This window comes from Lipophrys pholis, assembly GCF_963383615.2.
Source record: "Lipophrys pholis genome assembly, chromosome: 14".
In the NCBI taxonomy this organism is placed as follows: Eukaryota; Metazoa; Chordata; class Actinopteri; order Blenniiformes; family Blenniidae; genus Lipophrys; species Lipophrys pholis.
The window spans coordinates 21,351,061-21,377,551 of NC_137633.1; the positions used below are offsets into that span (position 1 = coordinate 21,351,061).

The window sequence follows — 26,491 nt, forward strand, 5'->3', positions numbered from 1 at the left end:
GCTGCCGTCATTCGTTCAACTATCAAAATCCTGTTCTTCTTTTGTTGTTGCTTCATTGTGAATTTATGTTCCTGCTTGAAAATCCTGTTACTGTCTAGGTAGAGCTGCTTAGGCTCCTTTAATCAAGTTAGATTTCACAGGAGCCACCTGATCCAGAATTTTTACACAGTGATTGTTGAAACAGTGAATGAGATCATCCACATCGATACCATCCATGACTGAAAGAGGGTCAAACATATCAGAAAATCTATCTGCAGTATTAGCAGCGATAACGCACCTCTGAGACCTGACTCCTGAAGGCTTGGGCTCAGGACTAAAGTGCAGATGTAACAAAACGTGACTATGATCACTCATATGGACATCATTTACAGATATGTTTAACATGTCTAGGCCAAGCGTAAAAACTAAGTCTAAAATATGGCCGATGGTGAGTGGGCTCAGAAACATGCTGCTCAAAATGAAAAGCTTCAGTCAATGTTAAAAGTTCCATTGCGAAGCGAGATGAGCTGTCATCAACACGAGGGTTAAAAATCAGCCAAGGATCAAAACAGATTCCAACTTTATTATAGAGGACAAGAAGTCACTAAAATCCTTTAGAAAGACAGCAGCGGGGCCAGGAGGACGGGAGATCAACACACAGTATAAAGGGGATGAGAACTCCACATTGACCATCTGTGATTCAAAAGAAGAGAATTCTTGGGACTGGATCACTTTGCATTTGTAGTCATCCCTGTGCCCAATTGCCAGACCACCACCACGGCGACAGGGGCGGGGCTTCCCAACAGCAGAGCAACCAGCTGGGCAGAGTTCATTTAAATGAATAAACTCTTCCTCTCTCTGCCAAGTCTCCGAAAGACACATGATATCCAACTTTTCTCTTGAAAAAAGATTGTTTAATGAATGAGATTTATTTGCAGTTGAACAAGCATTCAACAGGCCAGCGTGGATTGTATTGTAACATCTATGTTGCTGGTCCATGTGGGAAAAGCCGGCACAAACACGGAAGTACACGATGGCCACAACTCCAGCGCTGTGAATGGTCCAGGACACTCGTTGTAGCCCGAGCCGGGGGTGGCGTGGACACGTGACCGTGAGCCTCTTTTCCTGGATCTCCTGCAGACCTTGCCCTGCGCCCGACACAGCAGCAAGTAGTCAGGTGAGTCGGGATCGATTGTAAAAGGAGGAGGAAACGCTTGTTTGTACCTGTCCTGTTTATCTAACAGGCCCTCCATCGACTCTTTGATGAGAAACAAAGAGTCCCCATCATAAGTCCGTAAAGCCAAGAGACACCCTTTTGTTATTTGGGCTGATATGATCACATATGTTGAAAAGATGGGCATTAATAATCTACATAGCAGGAGACGAGCCATGGCACCCCCAGTCACAGGCGCCATCTTTTTTTTTGTAGAATGACCATCCAATTGAGTTCATTCAAGCTGCTCTTCATACTTTTGCCCACTAGATGGCACCAAAGAGGACCATGTTAAAAAGCTTCAAGTGTTGAAACATTTTTCTATACAAGCTTCAGTGCTTCAGAAGGCTTCAATTGGCCATCACCACTTTATTGATCCTTTTTTTTTTTTTTACTTTATTTTCAGTTTTTCAGTTTAATGTACATACATACCGTGCCAACCAGTGGCACACAAATGGATCCAACTATGCATATAAACACACAGTCACACTTAGAACACCCCCCCCCCCCCCCCGAAAATAAATAAATAAATAAATGAAATAAACCAAAAAGCTGCAGTGTACCCTTAACTTGTAGGCACCAACACAAGTTTTATGGCTATAGAAGCAGCCATTTAAAGTCAGACATCAGCAAATGGCAACTTCTCCACAAATTCAATCAAAGATGACCGTTTTATGATATTGACTTAGAGACCCTTGTAAACTGTATCTTTTTTTTTCTTTCTTTTTATTGAACTTTAAAGCAAACATTCTGCAAACAACTGGTACACAATGGATTACCGGTCTTACAGAAAAAGTTAAATAAATCAACACACTTCAACTTCTATAGCTATGAACAAGGGGGCTATACACAATATATAAATCAGATAAAGTCTAGTCTAATTTGTTTAATATATTCAACCCAGTTTTTCCATTTTTTTTAATTGCTCCGCCCCTGTCAGATATATCTGCACCGAATCTTATCCCATTCGATGAATTCCTTACCCGTTGCCTCCACTGGCAGAGTCTGGAACCGGTACAGAAGCCTTTGGCAGCACGTTCATTTTAATCACCTCCACTCTTTGTGTGATACTGGTATAAGGTATCAGATTCCATTTGTTGATATCGGTTTTAATTCTAGAGAGCAATGGATCATAATTAATGGATTTTAATTGTCCTAAATCTTGAGGTAAATTGACCCCCAAATATTTCATTGATTTTGATCCCAAGTTGATCTTGTATTTCTACCTAATGGCTTGGTCTGTTCTATAACTGAGTTTTTTCTATGTTTATTTTCTAGCCTGATAAATGACCATAGTCTGTGAGGGTTGCCATCAGTGCAGGGACGGATGTGTTTGGGCTTGATAAATACAGTAATAAAGGAATAGGGGAATCATTTGGAAAAGATACATGAATCTGGGCAAAACTACCATTTTAATTGTGTTAACCCGCCCAGCCAGAGAGATGGGGAGCACTGACCAACGTGCCAAATTTAATCAAATTTTCTCTAATAGGGGGGCAAAATTATGCTTAAAAAGATCTTTAAAAGTACAGGTAACCTGAATGCCCAAATACATAAATGACGAAAACTCAGTTTTCAATGAAAATTTAGAATAATCCAGCTCCTTCGCTGGTTGATAACTGGGAAAGAGTATGCTTTTGCCCAAATTCAATCTGGAACCAGAGAAACGCCTGTAGGATCTGAGGAGCTCCAAAGCTGAAGGAATAGATGTCTCCAGGTCTGTAATATATAAAAGAAGATCATCCGCATACAAAGAACATTTGTGAATAAAGTTATCCTGGGTGATCCCCTGAACTCTTGGGTCTGCTCTGAGCGCAGCTGCCAACGGCTCTATTGCAAGATTGAACAGCAGAGGGCTAAAGGGGGCAGCCCTGTCAAGTGCCTCTATATAAAAGGAAAATAATCAGAAGTAATATTATCGATGCGGACAGAGGATAGCGGCAACGAATACAAAGTCTTAATCCAGGATGGGAAATTGGGGCCAAAAGCAAATTTGCTCAGGACAGAAAACAGGTATGGCCACTCAATACAATCAAAAATATTCTCGGCGTCGAGTGAAACTATCACCTCAGAGTGATCGGATGAACGGTCAGAGTACAAAACATTAAACAGGTGTGGGGCATTAAAATATGACTGATTGTTGACTATAAAGCCCGTCTGATCTTCATGGATTATGGCTGGTGCCACCTTTTCCAGGCAAAGTGCAAGAGCATTAGTTAGAATCTTATAATCCATGTTTGACAGGCTAATCGGTCGATAGGATCCACATTTTTGAGGATCTTTGTCTTTTTTCAATATTACTGAAAATGTGACTCGGGATAGCGTTTGAGGCAAAGTAGTTGTATGTATTTCTAAAAAGACCTCACCAAGCAGAGACTAACTTGCCAGCAAATACCTTGTAAAAAAATCACATGAAAAACCATCCGGGCCAGGTGCTTTACCAATTTGCAAGGAATTGATTGCTTGTACTATTTCCCCCGTTTTAATGGGTCTTTCGAGTAGGTCATGTTGCTCTGGGTTAATAACTGAGATGTTTACCCTGTCTAGGAAGGAGTCCAAGTCAACCTGTGAGTAATTAGCTTGGGATGTACAGAGATCCTGATAGAACTGCTTGAAAACCACGTTAATCTCTTGAGGGTCTGAAGCCACCTGACCTGAATCTAACTTTATATCTGATATTAATTGGTGTGAAATAGACTGACGAAGCTGATGGGAGAGAAGACTTCCTGATTTTTCCCCGTGTTCATATACATGGTTTCTTGTTCTGAGTAAGAGTTTCTCTGTTTCTTTGATCGAAAGTGTCTGAAATTCGGACTGTGATAAGACCTTCTGTTTATATAAATCTGCAGATGGGTTGTTTGCATATTGTGCATCGAGGTTTGCTATATGCTCTGTCAGTTTCCGAAGTCTCTCATCTCGCTTTTTCTTTTTTTGGGCAGAGAAGGAAATTATTTGGGCCCCAACGACATGCCTTGATCGATTCCCAAATTGTACATTTTGAAACATCTGGAATGTTGTTCACCTCGAGAAAAAACTTCATATAAAATGTGATAAATTTACAAAAGTCCTCATCTGACAGTAATGTAGAGTCAAATCTCCAAGAGCGCTGCGTGGGACTGACGTTTGGAAATAAAATATTAACCTGTACAGGTGCATGATGGGAGATCAGAATTGTATGGTATTTACACATGGTAACATTTTGGATAAGAGTATTGTCCAAAAGAAAATACTCAATTCTCGAGTACGAATGATGTACAGGAGAGAAAAAAGAGTAGTATTTCGCAGTGGGTTCAGAGACACGCAGTGGGTCAGAGATACCATAGCTTTGAAGGAACGTGGTAAGCACTAATGCTGACTTGGAAACCTCAGCAGACTGATGTGGTTTGGACCTATCGAGATTAGAATCAAATACCAAATTCATGTCCCCACCAAAAATCAAGTAGTGCGTAGTTAAGTCTGGCAACATGCCAGTCAGGCTCGTGAAAAATTGTGGATTGTCCCAAGGTGGAGCATAGACGTTCACCAAAATGACTGGAGTGTCATACAGTTTACCGGTAACTATTACAAAGTGACCATTGACATCACTTTTTACACTAGAGGAAACAAAAGGAACATTTTTCTTGATAAGGATGGCAACCCCCCCGTGCTTTCGAGTTAAATCCAGAATGATAGACCTGGGGAAGCCAACTTTGTATCAACCTGTTACTGTGTGTTGAGCTCAAATGTGTCTGTTGTAGAAAAACAATGTCCAGTTTTAGGGTTGACAAATGACTAAATTTTCTTTTGTCCTTAACCAAATTGTTTAGTCCTTTCACATTCCAAGAAATAAAAGTAGTAGAGCGGATCCAGGAGTAGCAGTCTGCATCAAACTAGAGGTGGCCATGTTCACACTTGAAAACAATCAGGAAAAATATGCAACAATATAATAGCATGGAATGCAAACAACACTGCAGCTGTGAAAGACAAAAACAAAACAAAAAGAAAACCAAACGAACAAAAAAAAATTAAAACAAAACAACAACAAAAAGCCCTTAAACTTCTCTCCCCCCAAAATGGAGATGACCTCACCCTCCCCCCAAAAGAGCACACCAGTAACCTGTAAAACTTCTTAGGTCAGGTCAGGTTCTGAGATTGGAGCCTCAGATTATTAACAAAGTGACAAAGCAAGACCATGAGAAATAATTAGGTGTAACGTATGCCCAGCATTGTGTGTTGGTCCGTCAACACAGGGAAGTTGTATTACACATCCATACATAAAGTGTCTTCACTTTTAAAAAGATGTTTACCCTCATAACAACGTGCTTTAAATCACTGACTACAAACTGTTACATGAATCTCTGCCAAAGTGGTTGAAACTATTATTTGTGTTGTGTCTGAGTTGTATTACTAACCATGTCATTTTCATCATGGGCCTGAAACAGTGGCGCCCCCAGGAGCATTTCTGCAGCGATGCACCCAACTGACCACACATCAATAGAGTGGGTCAAAGGAGCTCCTAACAGAACCTCAGGTGCTCTCAAAAAGACAAACACAGGAAGGTGATGATGAGGTGGTCTGATAAAGAAACTGAGAAGTCAGCTCACAGTGCAGATCCAAATGTGTTCCAGGTGTGCAGAACAAGTTTACATACCTGTACCACAGACTCTGAAAAACGCATCCTGTCCAAAGTTCAGGATTGCGCTGCGCCAAAAAGCAAAGTCAATTATTTTAAGTTTCAGCGCCTCCCGACAGCGGTCCACCAGCATTATATTGTCTGGCTTCAGGTCGGAGTGAAAAACCCCTGCATTCTGCAAGAAACACAAGCCTACAGCAATCTGAAACAAAAGACATAATTCAAATACTTTACTCTAGAGTTCGTCCTTTCTTTTCACTTACTTTAAAATGGAAACTATCTTATAATGGAGGTATTTAGTAAAACAAAGCATGGAATCAAGAGATATAAACACAATGAAAAGAACAAAAGAGAATGAACAGAAGAAGGTGAAACCTGTTGGATAAATGGGCGAATCTCTTGCAGTCGTAGAACCCCCTGGTCTCTGATGTAATCTGACAGACTGATGTCCAGCTTGTCAAACTCCAGGCACAAATGTCCATCAAGCATGAAGGCCTCATTGCAGCTGATGATGTTGAATCGGGTGGGGCCCAAAGCTTTCAGGGAGTCCAGGATATTCAACTAGAGTCACACAAGATAACATGGAATCTAATGGTTTACACACACACACACACACACACACACACACACACACACACACACACACACACACACACACACACACACACACACATATGGTGAAATGGTAATGAGTGTTTTTTCATGTCACCTCCTCCATTGCTGCTCCGATGGAGCCACTGTCTTTGATGATTTTCAACGCCACAGTTTTATTGGACGCTTTTTTCCTACACTGAACCATGACTCCATAGACGCCACCGCCCAGTGTACCCTGCACCTCGTAATCTGGACCGGACGCGCAGGTTGCCTGGTTGACCGAGATTTTCAAGGGCTCGACCTGAGAGTTCCCAAAATAATGAGACATGCAATGTCAAGTCTGGTCTGATACAGCCAGGGAGCCAGAAACCAAGAATATTTGAAAAAGTATCATGCAAAGGTCTGAATCAGAAGGCCTTATTAAGATCATCTATGACTTTAAAATTCAGCCCAAATACTACGTTTACAGATGAATCCACATGAAGTAAAAGTCAACTTGCTCTGAGTAAGGAAATCTTAAACATGAAAACCTAAAAGTTTGCATGAAAATTCAAATGTGAGTAATGACTGATTCTTCTGTAATCATGCCTACATTGCTGCTTATCAATAAGTGCACCAAGTGAAGTTGACTTCAGGAAATTCACAGCTCAGTGATACAATTTTGACTGTGGAAACACTTGAAATGGTTTTGATAGTGTGAAAACTATCTGCCTCTGTTGACAGACTGAATCTCAATCCAATACGAGGTCAAATAGGGTTTTATGTTCTTATGGTGAATACATTTTTCATGAAAGTTTGAAATCACTTAACAGGACAGTGTGAACTAGTTCTTTGCTAAACCAAGGGTTAAGGATAATCTTAATGTAGATTAAGGTGTCTTTGAGGTGAATTTATCCTCAATCAAGCTGAAAGATGAACTGATCAATTTCAAGTGAAGCCTCCTCTCACGCCTCATCACCAGTAAAACAAACGTAATTGAGAAGTGGCTTCTTTCCACTGAGTTTTAAATTTAAATCTTAACATAAATGTAATAATTCACTCAGTGGTCTGATTTATTATCACAGCAATTTGGAATAAAATAATGACTAATATTTATCAGACCAAAACTCACATCATGTGTGTTCAGTACTGATGACACACATTTACAGATACTATAAACTTTTTCATCTTACTAGATCCCCAGCAGCTTCTTCATTTACCTCTTCAGTGGTAAGACAGTCCGATGCCTCAGCATCTGTGAAGAGAGAGAGAGAAAGTTGTGTATCTGTCAATGTGTGTTGGAAGATATCCTTCTGTAAACTCATTGTGTCAACAATCACCTTCTCGTCTTTGTTGGGCATTGTGACCTTGGATTTCTCACATTGGGAACGCCTACAGCGTGACCTAATTAGACGTTCCTATTACATTCTGCCAGCCATTATTGCCTGGAATCAAGTGTGTCAGTGTCCAGGGGGCGGAGTCTCTCCCTCAACAAGAGGGCTTGACACTGGCGCTGTCAGTCATTCAAAAAATGGACACCTCTTTTTGCTACGAATGAGCAAGGAGGGTAGTCTGGTGAGATACTCACTGATGCTACTCAGAGGACCGGGGTTACTCTAGTAAGGAAATCCTGACTCCCAGTTTGTTGGGCAGATGTTACCCTCTGGTCAGCTGGCTTAAAACCAGCCTTACTGGGACTCAGCCACACTAAGCACCGAATGGACTAATGTAGGAGCTGTAACATCAAGCCTGTGGTGAAGTTGTGTGAAGTTGTTGAGTCCAGCTTGCAGCAGGACATAGGGGGAGAGACCCCGCCCCCTGGACACTGATGCACTTGATTCCAGTCCTGCCTATGCCTGATTGCACTCAAACCTATGAGGATTTATGTTTCTGTGCAACGAACATGCTTGAAGTTCAGGACATGATAAGAGTTCCATTAAAGCTATAGTTCAACCAGTTAATGAGCAGTTCTGGATGAGTTTAGTGTAAGTTGGCAGAATTGTCCCCACAAGGCATGGAAACAAAGCATCTGTGTGTTTATCTATTTTGTACAAATGTACAAACCTAAACCTGACACCAAAAATCTGCATCTAGTAAAAGTAAACTACAGTTTTTCTGGATTTCTTCACTTTTCACAATGGTCAGTTTGATAAACTTTCAAAAAGACAATAACATTTGTGGGGTACTCACTTTACCGTTGAGTTCGCCTCATTACTCATAAAACAATCATAGTTCATCCTTTGGGCATGTTGATCAAAAAGTTATACATGCAATCTCTTTAACATATTGTTACGCATGCATTTTAGTCGCTTATTGTAGCAAAGATATGAGTAAGATGGTTTTCAGATGAATACAACATACTTCATGGAGCTTAAATAACATTTTCTGTCATACATAAGCAAGCAGAAGATTAAGAAGCATTTATACATCAATCAAATTTTATTAACAAAGACCTTTTTTCATAACATGTGATATTAATTTATGTATCTGTCCACAACTATAACAATCATGACGAGGAAACGATTGCATTATAAAATAAAGAATGTTTATCTTTGCATGCAAAGTTACACATGATTGTGTGTATAACTACAACTGGGCACTACTTATATAAGCAAAGCAGGACATTTGAAGCACTGGTTATATATAATGATGTGTGTAGAGACATTTGTATAAGTATAACATGCACATGTTTACACTATGTGAGATCACGCCACTCATCTTCACAGAATAGTAGCTGGTGTTTTTTCACAAATCCATTTCCTATTAATTGAACAACCGCTATCCTTCCAAGTCTTGAAGAAGTTATCTTTGGGATGCAGGGAAGCACAGTAATTGTTATTGTCGCCATCGGGTTCTCCAGTATCCCAGTACCTGTCAGGAAATGACACATTCATCTTTAAAGTCACAATATCATGTCTGTTTTGCATTAATTTAGTGATGTGCTCTTGATGAGAAGGCAAGCGAATCAGTGTCAACATCAAAACAATGCAATTAGCTTTATCTAATCTCTGGGCAATATGGACTGAGAGGAGAGAAAAAATTTCAGAATCCAGGATGAAAAAACTAAAAACCTAAAAATCACTTATTGGTCCTTATATGTCCTCTTCTACTAAAAAAATCTACAATTTATGAAATAATATACATATTTTTTCAGATCATTCCGATAACATTGTTATCAATTCCAGGATGCACTATTATATCAAATTCAGAGTTGATGACATCAGGTAATTTGTAGCTTTACTTCTATACTCTATACTCTATACATTTTTGAGTCACAAAGGCAACACGGTCAGTGATTCAGGTCATCACAGCTTCACCAGAGATATCAGCAGCAGAAAGTAGCTTTTTCCTGCAGGATCGAGGCTCCAGTGCTATTCAGCCTGTTATCGCTGCAAACTATTACGAGCAATAATTAACGTTGCTATTGTTAATGCTGGTACAGAAACGAAAGAGGGCTCCTGATAAAAACATTTATATTTCTGTGTTACCAATTCTGTTATGGAAAAATCTTTTTTGACAGAGTGATAAGGCAAGATATGTTATGTGCAATTAAAAATAAATCCCAAGCTTGTCATATGTTGTAGCTATTGAACTTAACAACTTACCCATAGTCCAATTACTCTTGCAATACAACCTTTCACCACAAGGTGACCACTCTTTCCAGAACCACTTGGCATTAACATATAGTGAACAGCTAAACGTGTGTTAAAGTCCCGTTGCTTCAATCTGGCTCACTGTGTCTTCAAGATACCATACTGCAGTGATGGGCCGCAAGCACCAACTACTGGGCGGCAAAAAACTTAGTTGTGCTCCTGTGGTCTGTGAAGGCTGCGGAACCACAATGCTGCTGCCTACCACTTGGGGCAGTGATGCGTCATTCAGTTGTTGAACACGCTCCAATAGGCAGCAGAAGTCGGGTGTAAACTTTTGACTGTAGTGATGGAGAAGTTTTTAAAGAAAAACATTTTTTTTTATGTGATGCCACCCCCTCCTCAAAGGCGAAATATGTTCGCAAGTACAACCCTGAATTTATCAAGTTTGGCTTTGTCAACAGAGATAGCGATACTCTATATAGAGTATATATTATATGAAACACTTACCCTTCAACAAGCACCGATCCATCCAACCACTTCCAGATCCCATCTTTCTGAACAACTTTCAGTCCAAACCAGAAGCCATTCGAGGTTGTTTGATGTTGATTTAGCAAGTATGTAACAGTTGCATTCTCAAGAAAATAAGAATAACAAAAATTCAAAGTTTAATAACATTTCCCATGAACATGGTTGTTTAATAATATGAACTCACCTCTTTGTCTTTGCTGTCTATGACTGCAAGATCTCCTCCATACAGCTGACAGAACTCTCTGGATTTTTGCCATGATTTGACCACAGTGCTCTCCGAAGGGGGGAGGTAGAAACACATTGAGTTCAACAAAATCCATCCTGCTGGACAGTATTTGCACCCAGCTCCTGATGTTAAAAGAAATAAAGCAGTTATACCAGCACACGACACATCAGTTTTAGGTGTTTGTAATAGCTGAATCTTACCTATCAGTGGTAAATGAGGCCTTAGTTTTGCAATTTCTTTTGTTATTTTGTCCAACTGCATTTGGTAGTCTTGACCTCTTTCAGTCTGGTGTTCAAACTCCCACTGGGTTTGTTTCTGACGTTTCATCTCCATGTTTTGCTTCTCCTTTACTTTATTCAGGTTTTCAAATGCGGCGTGGTAAGTGTCTTTAAGTGTGGATATCTTAGCGGTGATTTCTTTTGTGTCATCAAGCGAGAGGTGAGTATCTGTGAGACTCTTGTCTATAAGTGAAAATAAGAAGAAGAATTGAAATGTCTTCTTAATTTTTGAACTGCTCACAGTACATGATAAATACTGACTTACAGTAGACTCCCAGGCCGATATTCACCATGAGTAGAATGGCAGCGAGAAGCACCAGGAGCAATGCAGCCGGCCTGAAAGATCTTGGAAGGTTCATACTGAATGTGGACGCTACATAGAGGGATAATCAATTCTTGGATTTAGTAACACTCAACATCTTAAAAAATCTTTTTACAGAGGTGCACCAATAAATGTTTGTCTCCTTTTACCTTGTTGCTTGTCATGGCTGAATCTGTGGTAAGTAACCTGCTCCTCATCGTCCAAGTCCTCTTCACAAATCGGCGTGTTAAATCCATTATCTGAATAAAAACTTTGTTGTTGCCGTTTCCCCTCCATCTTCACTGCTCAGCAGAGTTTAGCTCTGTGCCGTGATCTGCCAGGACATTGTCCCGCGGTGGCACAACAGCTAATATTGCAGCAATAGTTCCATCATTATTCAGTTGTGGGTGAAACTGCAGCTTGAGAAAAGAGGGAAGTGAGATTGTTGCTTGTAATTTCTAGGATGCAACATGTACGTTCCTCAATGGATCCCACAGCCACAGGATGTGAATATGCTGACTTTTCTGAAAGCAATATTTGTGGTGACACCCAAGAAGGTGAATCAAAACATGAGACACAAACAAAAATCAGGAGGGCAACATGAGGGTTCGTACCCTCCTTAGAAATGGAAAAAGATGCACAGTTGACAAAAGACAAGACAAGGTGACATTATTTGTACGGCAGGGCTCATATATAGAATTTTAGTATTTAGAGTTTTTAGATTAATGATGATGGAACAATTTAATCAAATATGGACTGTTAAATATCCAATCACCTTTGTCCAAAACTTTACGAGTAAATCATTTCATAACTGATCAGGAATTTGAGTTATTTACTTGCACTGACACCTATTTACAGATGGATGAATATCCATCCATCCATCCATCCATCCATCCATCCATCCATCCATCCATCCATCCATCCATCCATTTATTGACATTGTTTCAGTTTTTATCTTTCTGTTATTGGTGGAAAGCACTTTGTGAACGTTGTCTGTGAGAGGTGCTTTATAAATCAACTTTACTCACCTACGTTCTCACCCTGGATAGAGTGGTGGTTCACGACTGTTGGCTCCGCGCACAGGGCACCACTTATGCAGGGATTTCTTACCTCATAAAGATCATTTTGTGAGTTTAGCAGTTTGGCTATTGATAATTATTAATAATTATCAAAGATAGTTCTTCATTATTTCATTGAAACTTCAATGTGATCTGTTTCAGATACCTCAGGAGCACCACCTGTTAAAAAGGAAATGATAGCAAATTCATTTCATCAGTCTCATAACATTTACTAAACTATTAATTGGGAATTTGAATTGATAATTAAATTAATTACAATTACCAGAATTAACAGTAAAACTTGAAGGATTTTGGAGTTCTTGACATAGAAGAGGCCGACATTTCATTCACCTTTGTGCACATTGATGAAACATAAATCATACACAAGTACGATTCCAAAAATTCTATTTAGTTAGAATGAAAACAAATAAAACACAGATTCTAACTTCCTATATACAACTTGGTGTGTGTGTGTGTGTGTGTGTGTGTGTGTGTGTGTGTGTGTGTGTGTGTGTGTGTGTGTGTGTGTGTGTGTGTGTGTGTGTGTGTGTGTGTGTGTGTGTGTGTGTGTGTGTGTGTGTGTGTGTGTGTGTGAGTGTGAGAGACCTGGGACAGAACTACAAAGACGGCGGATCACAATAAACTCCATTCAGAATGGTGGTTATCAGAGAGGCAGGGAAGCGGTCCTCGGTCTCGACCATTCCCTGGTTGATCAGACGCTGGGTGCTGGCCTCCGGTTCCGGGGAATCTCTGACCCTCGTGGAGTTGAGACCTTCACTTGCAAGCCTCTGGTGTTAGCAGAATGCTAACGGCTGGGCTGAAATGAGCTCTTATCTCCTCTGTTGAAGAGCAGAAGCAAAGAAGGGTGAGATGAATCTCTTCACAGGCTTTTGATAAGATGGGGGGGATTGGAAGGAGTCAAATCCTGGGGGCCCCAACCAATCCTCGACAGGCCAAGAGCATGGGGCCAGTCAGTGTCCCTTGAGCAGGAAGGGGGTAGGATTTCCATGGGGCTGCAGCCGCTGCAGGACCCCCTGCTGGGTGTGGCCTTCAGGCCGAATCCTGAGAGTCCACATGTCATAACCTTCGATCTTCATTTGTCCTGATATGAAGGTCGTCTTTCCTTAGAAATGAACCAATTTTCTGTGGTCTGCTGAGATCCCAACACAAGTATGTTTCACTGATATTCTGTCTTTGTCTTGTAGTTTGTGCTCTTGCTTTCCCTCTCTCTCTCTCTCTCTCTCTCTCTCTCTCTCACTCTCACTACCTGGTCACCAGTTCCATTGTCCGGCCTGTAAAACCCAGAGAAGGAGAAAGCGAATTTTGTCCCCAATGCTTTTTCCCTCCTGAATGTCAAGAGATTACAATAACTTATCTTCTCGTGTGCAATTTTACTTTAACTTTACAGTTACTCATTCATTCATTCATTCATTTTCTTCCGCTTATCCGTTTCCGGGTCGCAGGGGTGACAGTCTGAGCACTGTCACCCAGATCACAACGCACCGATTGAGAGCCTTCCTGCAGGTGGTGAGCCCACGGGAAGGTGACGCCCGGCGTGGGACACGAACCCACTACCCCTGAGATTGTGAGTCTCATGCTCTACCAACTGAGCTAGCCGGGACGCCCCCTTTACAGTTACTATAAAAAAAAAAAAAAATGTAATATTACCATTCTGGTGGTTTTTTTTTTTTAATATACTTGCTGTTTTATGTAGCTAATACTGCCTTTACAACCGTTTCAGCAACTCCTCACATTGTTACTGGCAGTAGGCCTGTCACTGTACATAATCCACTACTTTCGCCCACCCACCTTTTTGTGTCTTGTTTTTTTTTTTCTTCTTACTTTTCTTTTTAATATGCTGCTCTTTGTCCACTAAACCTTGTTTCTTACTCGGGGTCCTCTATTGGCAAAATGCACTGGCAAACTGAAACTGTGGATCGGAAGTGATTGTGATTGTCAGCCATGATCGCATCACTGTGGTCGTTGAGGAGATTGTGGAGCTCATCAAGGAGCCTTGCCGCAGATGGATGGGAAACTTGAAGGGAGCCCTGCTTTATTTTGCTACCTGTGCATGTAACAGTGATGAACACATTTCTCTTAATACAACCTGTTTTCACAGCTTCGGCAGTCTTGACATTAGTCACATTCACCCATTTACACACTCACAACCTGCAAAGTGCTTGACGGTGATTGGGAGAAACTGGGTTAAACAAGGACACTTGAACACGTGAACAGGATTGAAACAGCTGCTCTACCACCTGGGCCATGCACAACTAATATTTGTGTCAATGATGTACCATACCGATTCAATCTGTTCTGGGTGAAGGGGTCCTGGGCTAATTTTCACTAACTATAAGGGTCAAGGCAGGGTCCACTCTGAACAGGTCAAGAGTTCATCACAGGACAAACACAGACAGACACTCACATTCACAATCATAGGAAATTTATGGTCACCAATTAACCCCACATGTAGGATTATTGACACAAATGGAAACGCTATACATATAAAAAAACAAAATAATGTGACAATAAGGCTTAATATGAGAAAAACTCAAATTTGACTTCAATTTGATTTGAGTTTGATTTAATGACAAACACAAGATAATACTGATAACCACAGAAATAAAACTGAAATAGTACATTAGCTTTGCTTCAGTTCACCCCCAAACATTTTTCAAGATCTTGTGGTTAATGTTTTGTGAAATTTGTCTGCTCAGCAACATAACTGAAAGCTCACAAAATAGGGAAATGAAACTTTCATAATCACAGTTTATTCTGCCAACAACTGTGGATTTCAACAGCACCACGTTCAACACTCCCAGAGGCAGCAGCAGCAGACTGTGACTATGTTTTCATACTTACGGCATATTTAGTATCGCCTGCAGTTTAGTAAATAGTGAAAAATGAGTGGCGGTTTATTTTTAAGTTTATATTAAAAACTACAAATGATTAAATCATTTAGAAACACAAACTGGATTATATTGTCAGTCCACATAGTCATACCAAACACCTCAAAAGTCACCAGGAATCAACACATATATGTTTTAAAAAAAAAAAAAATCTCAATGCATTAGTGTAAAATTTTTGCTTCACATCGTTGATGACTATGGTGCATTTGTTTATACTGTTTGCACAGAAAGTGTCCTATTCAGTTCTGCACATATATACATATATATACATGGGAAGATTTATTCTGATAATATGACATTTCAAATTTAACTTTGATTGAAGTATTACACTCGCAGCATTCTTACAGTAAAATGTGCTTGTTGTGGATATACGTATAAGAGAAGAGGAGGCAGACACATCAGTGGGCAGTACCAGCAGCACTGCAGCTATGGACGATCCACCAAGACGGACAAACAACTACAAAAATGGTAATTTCCAACATAAAGTATCTGGACAAGGTGGGGTTTAGTTCAAAACTCACTGATTTATTCTCAAAGTTTTACTTAAGGTTATCTTATTGTTGGTAGTACTGAATCCACTGTTACCATTGCGAGTGGGTCAAAGTGGAAAATTGTTTCTGATGCTTGTTGCTGTGTGAAAGACTGTGTGACCTCAGCTTTGTGATTTACAGGCTAGACGATTGTGAGATGTTTGACTATGTTTCAAAATTATGGAAATCATTTTTTCTTCTGTTTACAAACTTAAATCAATCGACTAATGATTTCTCAGTTTTCATTACAGAGACATCCAGCAGGAGATAACAAATATGCAGGAAATATGAAAACAAAAGTCATTTTTTTATTCAACTTCCAACATTTAATTGATCTATTGTTTTTCTCCAATATTCTCAGGTGGTTCCACAAATTTAAAGTACCGACTGCTGCTGCTGGGTTTGGGACTGTTGAATGTGGTGCTGCTTATATCCGCAGCGGTTATTGGAATAAACTGTGAGTATAACGGGTTCACTTTCATTTCCCTCTTTTGATAGATTTCAATTACATTGCTCAGCAGATAAAGTTTCCCCCAAAAAATTAATCACGAGATCCTGAAAAATGTCAACATCTTTTTGCAGTGAACAGAAAAAAAAACAACACGTGGAGGTTTTCTACATGTGATTAAACTCAAATCAAACTTTCACAGAGTTTTGCACATTCAGAGTTCATAGAAAGCTCTAATGAATTTGTAAATTTGAGTCCACAATCATGTACAACCCTTCAACTCTGCGTATAACTTCAAGACTGCTGAAGTGTGTCTGTCCATGTGCAGGTACCAAAATAAAGCAGGGCTCCCTCCATTATCAACACCCAGCTGCGGTACAGCTCCTCACTGAGCTCCGCGATCTCTTCAACAACCACAGTGATATGTTCATGGCCGAGGAGGACGCCAACAGAGCTTTAGAGACCACAGTCAAAAACCACGCCATGCTACAAGACCAGCTCAAGCAAAAAAATTTCATCAATGACGGCTATCTAAAACAGCTTGAGGACCTGCAGACTGAGAGGACAACCCTGAGCAATAATATTTCATCTTTGGGTGAGACGGTGCTGTATCTCAGTTCATGAGCTGTTTTAATTAAATCTGCTGACTTTCAATACAGGAAGACTGACAAGAAATCCTCTGTTCCTCTCAGAGTCGTCTTGTGGGAAATGCCCCCTCGGATTCATTTATTTCAACTCGTCCTGCTACTTTTTTTCGTACTCTGAGTCCTCCACGGTGAAAATGAACTGGCACAACAGCAGAGCAGACTGTATCAACCGTGGATCAGACCTGGTTGTGATCGACAGCCCAGAGGAGCAGGTGACGTAATGACAAGTCCCAAAATACAAAGCAAAACAACGTTAATATTCACACATTGGAAGGACAGAGCTGGGTGTTTTAAAATGTGAACTCTTTATGTGATTGTACAGGCATTTGTGAGTAACAGCATCAGGAGAATTATCACTGATCCTACAAGCTGGGAGACTGGTTCCTGGGTGGGTCTCACTGACATGGACATAGAGGGCGACTGGGTGTGGATTAATAATGTCACAGAGGTGGAGACAAGGTGAGAGCTGCAGAAAAATCTCATGGAAAAATGAATTACAGACTAATGAAAATTTTTATTATTGACAGATTAATATGTATCAAAATTAATGAATTAGTCATTTGGATTATTTTCAGGTACTGGGAGGATGGAGAACCAAACAACCGTGGGTCAGGGGGTGAGGACTGTGCAAGTGTACATCACAGCCCCTCGAACCCTTGGAAGACCCGCAATGATGTAAACTGCCGGAAACACAAGTTATACTGGATATGTGAGAAGATGGCAAGATAAAGCCAATGATTTTATTGACATGTTGATTCAACATTCTTGAATAAAATACCTTCAAAATATGTCTTTAACTCAAATACCTTCTGTCGTCTTTAATTCATGTTATTGTCAGACTTTCATCTAGCGTCACTTTATAATAAAATACAGAGGATTACACTTATAGTTACTGGGGGGACAGCTATCTCTTCAGAGGTGGGAAAGTAATTAAGCCCTTTGTTACTGTATTTGATCTCATATTTCCTGTCCACTTGTTACTTTTGCTCCCTACATTGAAAGACACATTAATTTACTTTCAACTCATTGCTTTCTTCAGTTTGGCTCCTTAATTGTTGTTACGTCTCTGAATGCCAACTTGATATAAGACGTAACCCCGAGACAGGGAACGGAGTACCAGTAGCTGGCCTTTCTGGCTCATCTGGTGCAGTGTGTTGGTGGTGGTAAAAAAAAAAGTAGTTCTTGTCAAACTGTGGAGAGTAGAATGCCAGGGCCAGGAAACTGTGTAGTTTCCCAACACTTTGAATGACAGGGCATTCTCTGTGGACACCCCAACTGTACTGGCAATATTCAATTCAACTTTAATTATGTAGCACTGAATACAACAAAATTTCAGGGCACTTTTACGGAGAAAATGCAACAAATCCATGTGAACAAACACAAGTGACCGTGGAAAGGAAGAGAGCGAGAGAGAGAGAGAGAGAGAGAGAGAGAGAGAGAGAGAGAGAGAGAAAAGAGCACAGACTGAGAGAGAGGCAAACATTAGTGACATGCAATATGTACTAGTGAGACACATGGTGAGTAAGAAATGAAAGAAGTTTAGTGTAGGTCCTCCAGAAGTCTTAACCTATAGCAGCCTCACTAGAAAATGGTCCAGTTTGTACCTGTACCATACTAAACTGTAAGTTTTGTTTTTTTTAAAGAGAAAAGTCTTAAGCCTAAACTTCAAAGTAGAGACTGTGTCTACTTCTTTTATTTTTTTATTTTTTTAAACAAAACTTTTTATTATTTTAAATATACAAAAACATACGGAAAATATTGCAAAAGCAAACGCACAAAACAACAACAACAACAAAGAAAAAAAAAAGGGCGTCTCCTTAACTGGAACTGGGCGCCGGTTCCACGTGAGAGGAGCCTGAAAGCTGAAAGCTCTGCCTCCCATTCTACTGTTAAAAAACTTAGGAACCTCCAGTAAGCCAGCACTCTGAAAACCAAGTGTTCATCTGGGGTGATATGGGACTACCACTCACGAGAAAAAAATCTGACAGTAATATGAGTTTAGAGATGACAGAAACATCACACATATTTTGAAGATATTTTATTCAAGATTGTTGGACCAACATGTCAAAAGAAACATTGGCTTTATCTTGCCTCCATCTCACATAGCCAGTATAACTCATGCTCCCGGCACTTTGCATCATAGCGGGTCTTCCAAGGGTTCGCAGAAGTGTGAACTATGACTGCACAGTCTTCTCCGCCTTGGTTTCCATGGTTGTTTGGTTCTCCATCAGCCCAGTACCTGAAAACAATGCAAATGATTAACCAATGATTTAGATTAAAATTAACCTGGTCAAATGAAAGTGTTAATTTTTTGGTCTGTAATTCTTTTTTCCATGAGATTTTTCTGCAGCTCTCACCTTGTCTCCACCTCTGTGACATTATTAATCCACACCCAGTCGCCCTCTATGTCCATGTCAGTGAGACCCACCCAGGAACCAGTCTCCCAGGTCATACGACCAGTGATCATTTTCCTGATGTTGTTACTCACAAATGCCTGTACAATCACATAAAGAGTTCACATTTTAAAACACCCAGCTCTGTCCTTCCAATGTGTGAATATTAACGTTGTTTTGCTTTGTATTTTGGGACTTGTCATTACGTCACCTGCTCCTCTGGGCTGTCGATCACAACCAGGTCTGATCCACGGTGGATACAGTCTGCTCTGCTGTTGTGCCAGTTCATTTTCACCGTGGAGGACTCAGAGTACGAAAAAAAGTAGCAGGACGAGTTGAAATAAATGAATCCGCGGGGGCATTTCCCACAAGACGACTCTGAGAGGAACAGAGGATTTCTTGTCAGTCTTCCTGTATTGAAAGTCAGCAGATTTAATTAAAACAGCTCATGAACTGAGATACAGCACCGTCTCACCCAAAGATGAAATATTATTTCTCAGGGTTGTCCTCTCAGTCCGCAGGTCCTCAAGCTGTTTTAGATAGCCGTCATTGATGATCTTTTTTTGCTTGAGCTGGTCTTGTAGCATGGCGTGGTTTTTGACTGTGGTCTCTAAAGCTTTGTTGGCGTCCTCCTCGGCCATGAACATATCACTGTGGTTGTTGAAGAGATCGCGGAGCTCAGTGAGGAGCTGTACCGCAGCTGGGTGTTGATAATGGAGGGAGCCCTGCTTTATTTTGGTACCTGCACATGGAACAGTAATAAATGACAGACGCACGCTTCACTTAATACGAGCTGTTTTCACTTTATCGGCAGTCTCAAAGGTAGTGACTTTCACTTGTCATTTTATCACACACTCACACAAATATACCAATAGGTTCCATACAAAGTGTTTGACCTTCATCCGGAGCAGCTGGCTTGACCAGGGACACTTGATCACTTGAGCCACCAACCTTATCATGGGAAGATGACCGTTCAACCAGCTCAGCCAGTTTCAGGAGTTCTCAATAGATGAACTCGATATTAAAGCTTTCTATGAGGCTCTGAATGTTTGGAGGTTTCTGACAGTCTGATTTGAGTGTGAGTTAATGACAAACGAAAGAAGATACTGATAATCATAGAAATTGAACTGTATGAGGAGCTACATTTGTTTCTGTCTATTGTTTGTGCTCAGCTGACCCCAAAATATGTTGCAGATGTTTTTTCTCTGGTCAGCAATGTTGCGTAATTCAAATCACACAAAAGTGGGAAATGAAACTGAACTGGCATACTCACAGTTTATTCCGATAACAAGTGCGGATATAAACAGCACCACGTTCAACAGTCCCAACCCCAGCAGCAGCAGTCGGTGCTTTGGAATTGTGCAACCACCTGAGAATATTGAAGAAAATCAATTTATCGATGAAATGTTGGAAGTTGAACAAAACATTTTTTTTCATATTTCATGCATAGATAGTATCTCCTGCTGCAATATAAAGTGACACATTGCTGAAAATGCCGGCAGATAAAGATTACTTAAAAAAAATTTAATAGTTGACATTCTAAACAGTTTTGGCCGGGCTATCTGGCTATAAACTTAATTTACAAAAGAGTGAACTACTCCCTGTGAATGCTTCAGCCAGAGCCCTCTCACTAACAGCCTTCCCCTTTAAAATAGCCGTGGACGGCTTTAAATACTTAGGGATATTTATTTCCACTTCCTTTAAAAGCCTTTTTATTAAGAATTTCCAACCGCAACTAGAAAGGTGCAAACTAGATATCTCCCGGTGGGCTTCACTCCCTTTGTCAGTCGCTGGTCGCATCAATCTAATTAAAATGGTAGTGTTGCCCAAATTTCTGTATCTCTTTAAACATGTTCCTGTCCTAATTAACAAAGCCTTCTTTACTAAACTGGATAAAATACTTGGTGCCTTTATTTGGGGTGGCAGGCCTGCTCCTATTAAGAGATCGACGCTTCAGTTAGCTAAATTAGAAGGTGGCTTTGCCCTGCCAAATTTTCGTACATTTTACTGGGCCTGCAATATTATGAAACTGCCAATTTGGTTAAGCTGTTTCTCCGCTCCTGATTCCCCAGCATGGGCCCAAATGGAAGCTTCTTCACTCAGGTGCTCTCCCGCCTCAGTGGTCTGCTCACAATTACCCACCCCGACCTCCAACACTGCTGACAATCCAGTGGCCTTACACACCATTAAGATTTGGCTCCAATTTCGTAAGCACTATGGCCTACACAGAGCCTCGTTGCATATACCTATTCTGAATAACTCTTCATTTCCCCCATCTCTTACAGACTCTGTTTACCGTGTTTGGTCAACTAAAGGCCTTGTAGCCCTTGATGATTTGTATGAAGATGGGATCTTCCTTTCCTTCTCTTCACTCGCCGCTAAATTTAGCTTACCCAACAGCCACCTTTTTCGTTATTTCCAAATTAGACATTTCGTACAGGGGTTGTTCCCCCATTTCCCCAATCGACCCCCCGAATCTGAAATGGACCAGTTTCTTCTACTTTCACCAAACCACAAGCGAATCATCTCGGTCATCTCAGGCAGAATTAACTCTCTGAACCCTCCACCTGTAATCTCTCTTAAAGAGTCCTGGGGGAACGACCTGGGTATTTCCATTTTAGCTGAGCAGTTGAACAAGATTCTCCAACTAACACACTCCTCGTCTATCTGTGCCAGACATGGCTTATTACAATGTAAGGTCCTTCACAAAGCACACTACACCAATGAGAAGCTGGCTAAGATATTCCCAGGTAAAAGCGGTGCATGCAATAGATGCAACCAATCCCCAGCCAATCACGTACACATGTTTTGGACCTGTCCCCGGCTCACCAAATTCTGGTCTGACATATTTGAAACCCTCAGCCAAATTCTCACTACCCCTGTCCCCCCGGACCCACTGACTGCACTTTTTGGCCTGTCACAGGGTCATGGCTTGTCCTCTGCAGCAAAACGTCTTGTAGCCTTTACCACTCTCCTGGCCAGACGTGCCATTCTTCTTAAATGGAAGCAAGCCGCCCCTCCATCACACAATAGATGGGTCCAGGAGGTCCTAGCCTGTGTCTGTCTGGAGAAACTGCGATATTCTTTGAAGGGATCTCTCGGAACCTTTCGGGAGATCTGGAATCCCCTGCTGAGTCATGTGAAAAATATTGACCTAACCCCTGAAGTTAGTGATGTAACCCCTTGAGGTGTCTCTCTCCGCTCTGTTTACCATTACTATTATTGTTATTATTTTTTCTGTCTTTCTCTCGTTTTATTTGTGTTCTTTTACTATTATTATTATTATTATTATTTTTTAATTATTATTTAAAAAAATTTAATTTTTTAATTTTTTTATTTTAATTTAAATTATTATATATTTTTATTTATTTATTAATTTTTATGTGTGTGCGTTCGTGCGAATGTGTGACGTGCTGTGTTCTGGTGGCTAATAATGGGTGGGGAGGGGGGTGGAGGGTTGGGGCTCAGGGGGATTAAACTACAGACACTTTACCTTATTTTATAGACATTGTGTCAGGCTGCCATGTTCTGCTCATATCTATGTATCCTTTCTACCTCAATTCCTGTGAACTAGTTCTGCACCAACTGTAAATGTGTTTTTTTTTGCTGTTGTGATGCCTACTGTTTGTCTGTCGAAAAACCTAATAAACAGATTTATAAAAAAAAAAAATGTAAAAGTGCACTTGTGTCAAATTTAGTCCATATCGTCAAACCAAACATCTCTGGTCTCACTCATCTGGCTTGTGAATCACAAATCTGCAGCCACACGCTGATTTTCACACAACAAGAAGCAACAGAAACACCTGTCGAGGTACATTTTGGAAGTAATGTTCCTTTTTCACACGCATAATGGTAACAGCAGAGTCAGTAACACCCCCAATAAAGTCAAACTTGAGAATAAGTTGATAAATCATAAACCAAACCTTGTCCAAATACTTTATGCGAAAGTTGGAAATGATCATTGTTGTAGTTGTATGTCCGCCTCGATGGATCGTCCATCGCTGCAGTGTTGCTGGTACTGCCCACCGATGTGTCTGCCCAATCTTCTCTTATACATCCACAACAAGCAGATCTCACTGAAGGAGCGCTGTGGGTGTATTAGCATCAGGATTCACTTCTGCTTTACAACATATTCACTTGAGATCAAAAATGATTCAAGTAAACTTGAAGAGTGAACGAACAGACAATAATACCAGGGAGATGCTAGATTAGAATCATTTCACTGCAAATTATTTTTCATTTCTCTTGGAGAATTAGGGATCTGAGAAAAGGTTTCAGTCCTCTCAGTTGTATTCCACGACAGTTAAACCTACAAATAAAGCCAGTATCCTGGTGTAGTCCTGGACTATAGTCACATAAAGATGCAATCATAGCAAGAATTAAAAGAACTCTGTCATATGTGTCTTCATTTCCAATGCAAAAGCTAATTTATCACTCATAATTACATTACATTACTTTGTAAATACCACAAATAAGCCATTTTTTAAACAAGATAACATGACCAACACAGTACATTTAAGGGTCCTCTCCATCCTCCTGCCATCACATTATTTACCAACATCCAAGCATATTGAATATTTGAAAGTCTAATCAAGACTCCCACATCCGCCGCTGCCTCAGTTTGTAGCTTTGATTGGGTTTGAGCAGGTACTCAAAAACATTACCCTTAGTGAACACAAAGTGAAGACCATTACATTTCATATAACAAAAAGCCCTTCAAAGGCCTTCTTGATGAACAGAAGAAAAGTGAATACTTACAAATGAGGTAAAGGCATAATGAACCCAATTGAACTACGGCTGGTGCATTTCCATTTTTGGCCTCCAGTTATTGTCGCCAGCTTTAAACTGAAGCTGTAGATTAAGCCAAGGACTTCATCTTCTACCTGCTCCCATCAAGACTAAACTGAGGCTTTTTTGTATTTGAATATTCGTTTCTATAAATAGTTTTAAAAGTCATCAAAGTGGTTTGTCGGTGCATGAAGTCCTTTGCGTTTATAATGTTTTCCTCTGTGCAATGTTTTACAAGTGCTATTTCTAGAGTTGAGCGTTAGTTTGAGCTACCCTGAAGCCTTTTGTGACTGCTATCATCTGAATGTGCCGAATGTCTCAGGACCGCAGCAGTTGTTGCCTTGTCATGCCAGGCAGTGGGAAAAGAGGGGCGTCACTTTCATGCCGTGTTATGATTCACCCTCAGGCTGGAGCGTAACGGAGCAATATGGAATATACTGATATAGCTGCAGCCACAACAAACGGATTCATCTCAGCAGTGGATTAAATGTAGTGTTGGTTACCATCCTGTTTACTCTCCTCTTACTAACCTACTCCACTACTATCCTCCTTGAAATCCCTCCAGTGGTGGAGACCACATTTTGTTCTTTGCGACTCTAAATCCCAAAATAAGGCTTCTGTCTCACTGGGATGCTTCAAGCTGGAGACACAAAGACGAGTGAAAATACACAAATTAGCAAGTTCTTCTACCTATACTGACTTGGTACTTTTTGAATGTTGCACGAGTATTGCACAGAATCCACTGCTGTCAACATTCACCAAGAGTTTGAAGGCATGTCGCACGCTGATTTTTGATCAAGTGACAGCTCTGCGAGTCAATAGAGAATTCTTGACGATATAAATATGGGTCTTGTTCCCTGTCGTTCAATCATTTTGGCTTTCAGGACCTCAACCTGGACCAGACTGACACACTGAAGGCTCAGCTCTCCATCTTTTCAATTCTCTGAAACAAATCAAGAGTGCTTCAAGATTGATTTAAGACACGTCGGTCAAACACATTTTAGTTCAGAGGTCACAATACAGGCCAATTGTATCTTGAGTGGGCCAGACCAGTAAAATAGGGCCATTCTAAACTTTAATTTTAAACTTAAAGTTTTTCTTTGTTGTGGTGCTGAATATACATTATGCAATGGAAATGTCTCTAGTTTCATAAAATCAAACAATTACAATGCAAGATTGCTCCAATCTCAACATAAAGCAATTTTAATGAAAAGAAAATGCAAAGTAAAGTGAAATGTCAAAAACCCTTCTACTATGATTGTTGCATTATGGGTGTATTACAAACTCACCCTGACAGCATGGCATTGAGGAAAATGTAAGATATTCTTGATTATGAGATTATGAGACGTTTTTTTTTTTACACCGCTCTATCCAAGGTCCCGGCACACTGAGGCTGATTTAGTTGACCTCCCCACACTGTGTGATTTAGAAAAAATTTTTAGGGACCAATTGATACACGTACGCATGAAAACCCCAAGTTTGGACTTACAGATATCCTCATGGTACGGTGAGCGAATTCACTACCACTCTACCTTGTGATGCAAAACACAGACTATTCTGTGGACGAGACAAAAAAAGTGACAGAAGCAACAATATTGTTTGTGTTATTTGGCCTCACAAACACTTAATGTGTGAAGATGTTTTGGAACCGAGAGAGGAGAGGGGTGTCAAACATAAGGCCCATGGACTGAGAAAAAGCTCCATTCCAGACAAAACCACCAAACAAACTGTAAAAATTTCAAAGAAAACATTGATTTTATTTTTGACAATAGTAGTGGACGCAGTGCAGCACTAAATCCAGTGCTGGGATACTGATGATGCTGCCATGAAGGCATGCTACCTCGCTGCTATCAAACTTCTTGACTTTCCTCCTCTTACAAAGGATTTGTATTAAAAACAAAAAAAAGAATTATAAAAAGGTAATCGAACCCACCTTCTATTCCGTTATCAATCGCAGCCGAGTTCAGCCTCGCGGCCGATGCTGTCCGCTCTGCTTTCTGTCCAGCTCTTCAACTGATTGAATTTAGAATGGAAATAACAAGACGTGCCTGATAAAAAAGCTTCCTGGCAGACATCTTTCAGAATTTTCTGCTGTTCAGAGAAGAAAAACAGTTGTAGCCACGTCGACAAGAGATGCTTTGATTCCATCTTCTGAGTAATAAATGAAACAACCTGATAAACAACAGATACTTGTGACTTCAGTGTTGCTCGGTCCACTTGTCGGATCACAATCAGCTTGTGAAAGCGAACAGAGACCGTCTCATTTGTGTTTTAGTAGCTGATGGCTCCTGTTCTTTCCCTGTTGAGCTTTATCAACTTCCTTCTGTGTAACCAGAAGCTGTTTTTCCTCCACAATGAGTGTTTCTGTATTTGAGGTGAAGGAAGGTCATCATTCACTATACCACATTCGATTAG

General features: G+C 40.4%; 4 protein-coding genes across 6 annotated transcripts; 1 reads left to right on the forward strand and 3 right to left on the reverse strand.

The window, feature by feature from the left end:
- Nucleotides 1-543: 543 nt before the first annotated feature.
- On the reverse strand, nucleotides 544-7,827 carry LOC308119855 (homeodomain-interacting protein kinase 3-like). Of its 2 annotated transcripts, none has more exons than XR_013935991.1 (5): nucleotides 7,571-7,680; nucleotides 6,514-6,699; nucleotides 6,180-6,365; nucleotides 5,584-6,006; nucleotides 544-1,127 (listed from the first exon to the last, which is right to left on the reverse strand). XR_013935991.1 is itself a non-coding variant. In XM_080480107.1 (5 exons), the coding sequence occupies exons 1-4, from the start codon at nucleotides 7,736-7,738 to the stop codon at nucleotides 5,815-5,817; spliced, it is 705 nt and encodes a 234-aa protein (XP_080336233.1). In that variant the 5' UTR covers nucleotides 7,739-7,827; the 3' UTR covers nucleotides 544-1,127; nucleotides 5,584-5,814. The 2 variants fall into 2 exon arrangements, 1 of the variants encoding a protein (XP_080336233.1); XM_080480107.1 differs by having other exon boundaries at nucleotides 7,598-7,827.
- Nucleotides 7,828-8,792: 965 nt separating this feature from the next.
- Nucleotides 8,793-11,838, reverse strand: LOC308119854 (uncharacterized protein). Its single transcript, XM_080480106.1, has 6 exons — nucleotides 11,474-11,838; nucleotides 11,268-11,375; nucleotides 10,925-11,185; nucleotides 10,683-10,846; nucleotides 10,478-10,602; nucleotides 8,793-9,248 (listed from the first exon to the last, which is right to left on the reverse strand). The coding sequence occupies exons 1-6, from the start codon at nucleotides 11,598-11,600 to the stop codon at nucleotides 9,098-9,100; spliced, it is 936 nt and encodes a 311-aa protein (XP_080336232.1). The 5' UTR covers nucleotides 11,601-11,838; the 3' UTR covers nucleotides 8,793-9,097.
- A 3,318-nt stretch (nucleotides 11,839-15,156) lies between these two features.
- LOC308120357 (hepatic lectin-like) lies at nucleotides 15,157-17,738 on the forward strand. Its single transcript, XM_080480933.1, has 7 exons — nucleotides 15,157-15,201; nucleotides 15,650-15,738; nucleotides 16,162-16,257; nucleotides 16,577-16,843; nucleotides 16,941-17,107; nucleotides 17,218-17,354; nucleotides 17,471-17,738. Exons 2-7 carry the CDS (start codon nucleotides 15,699-15,701, stop codon nucleotides 17,622-17,624), a joined length of 861 nt encoding a protein of 286 aa, XP_080337059.1. The 5' UTR covers nucleotides 15,157-15,201; nucleotides 15,650-15,698; the 3' UTR covers nucleotides 17,625-17,738.
- Nucleotides 17,739-18,549: 811 nt separating this feature from the next.
- Nucleotides 18,550-24,396, reverse strand: LOC308120079 (uncharacterized protein). 2 transcript variants are annotated; one of them, XM_080480474.1, is made up of 7 exons: nucleotides 24,047-24,396; nucleotides 23,212-23,375; nucleotides 20,562-20,657; nucleotides 19,764-20,030; nucleotides 19,500-19,666; nucleotides 19,253-19,389; nucleotides 18,550-19,134 (listed from the first exon to the last, which is right to left on the reverse strand). In XM_080480474.1, exons 1-7 carry the CDS (start codon nucleotides 24,061-24,063, stop codon nucleotides 18,978-18,980), a joined length of 1,005 nt encoding a protein of 334 aa, XP_080336600.1. In that variant the 5' UTR covers nucleotides 24,064-24,396; the 3' UTR covers nucleotides 18,550-18,977. The 2 variants fall into 2 exon arrangements, with proteins under 2 accessions (XP_080336600.1, XP_080336599.1); XM_080480473.1 differs by lacking the exon at nucleotides 24,047-24,396 and having other exon boundaries at nucleotides 23,212-23,354.
- Between the last annotated feature and the right edge of the window lie 2,095 nt (nucleotides 24,397-26,491).

Coding starts and splice junctions, on each gene's coding strand:
- LOC308119855 (XM_080480107.1), bottom strand. CDS start 7,738: ATGCCCAACAAAGACGAGAAGGTGATTGTTGACACAATGAGTTTACAG. Junction 6,700..7,597: donor ACTGTCTTACCACTGAAGAG/GTAAATGAAGAA, acceptor GGGAACTCTCAG/GTCGAGCCCTTGAAAATCTC. Junction 6,007..6,179: donor TTCGCCCATTTATCCAACAG/GTTTCACCTTCT, acceptor CTTTTGTTTCAG/ATTGCTGTAGGCTTGTGTTT.
- LOC308119854 (XM_080480106.1), bottom strand. CDS start 11,600: ATGGAGGGGAAACGGCAACAACAAAGTTTTTATTCAGATAATGGATTT. Junction 11,376..11,473: donor CAGCCATGACAAGCAACAAG/GTAAAAGGAGAC, acceptor CCCTCTATGTAG/CGTCCACATTCAGTATGAAC. Junction 10,847..10,924: donor GCCTCATTTACCACTGATAG/GTAAGATTCAGC, acceptor TTTTAACATCAG/GAGCTGGGTGCAAATACTGT.
- LOC308120357 (XM_080480933.1), top strand. CDS start 15,699: ATGGACGATCCACCAAGACGGACAAACAACTACAAAAATG. Junction 16,258..16,576: donor AGCGGTTATTGGAATAAACT/GTGAGTATAACG, acceptor GTCCATGTGCAG/GTACCAAAATAAAGCAGGGC. Junction 16,844..16,940: donor CAATAATATTTCATCTTTGG/GTGAGACGGTGC, acceptor TGTTCCTCTCAG/AGTCGTCTTGTGGGAAATGC.
- LOC308120079 (XM_080480474.1), bottom strand. Junction 20,658..23,211: donor GCATAAAGTATTTGGACAAG/GTTTGGTTTATG, acceptor CAATATTCTCAG/GTGGTTGCACAATTCCAAAG. Junction 19,667..19,763: donor AAATAATATTTCATCTTTGG/GTGAGACGGTGC, acceptor TGTTCCTCTCAG/AGTCGTCTTGTGGGAAATGC.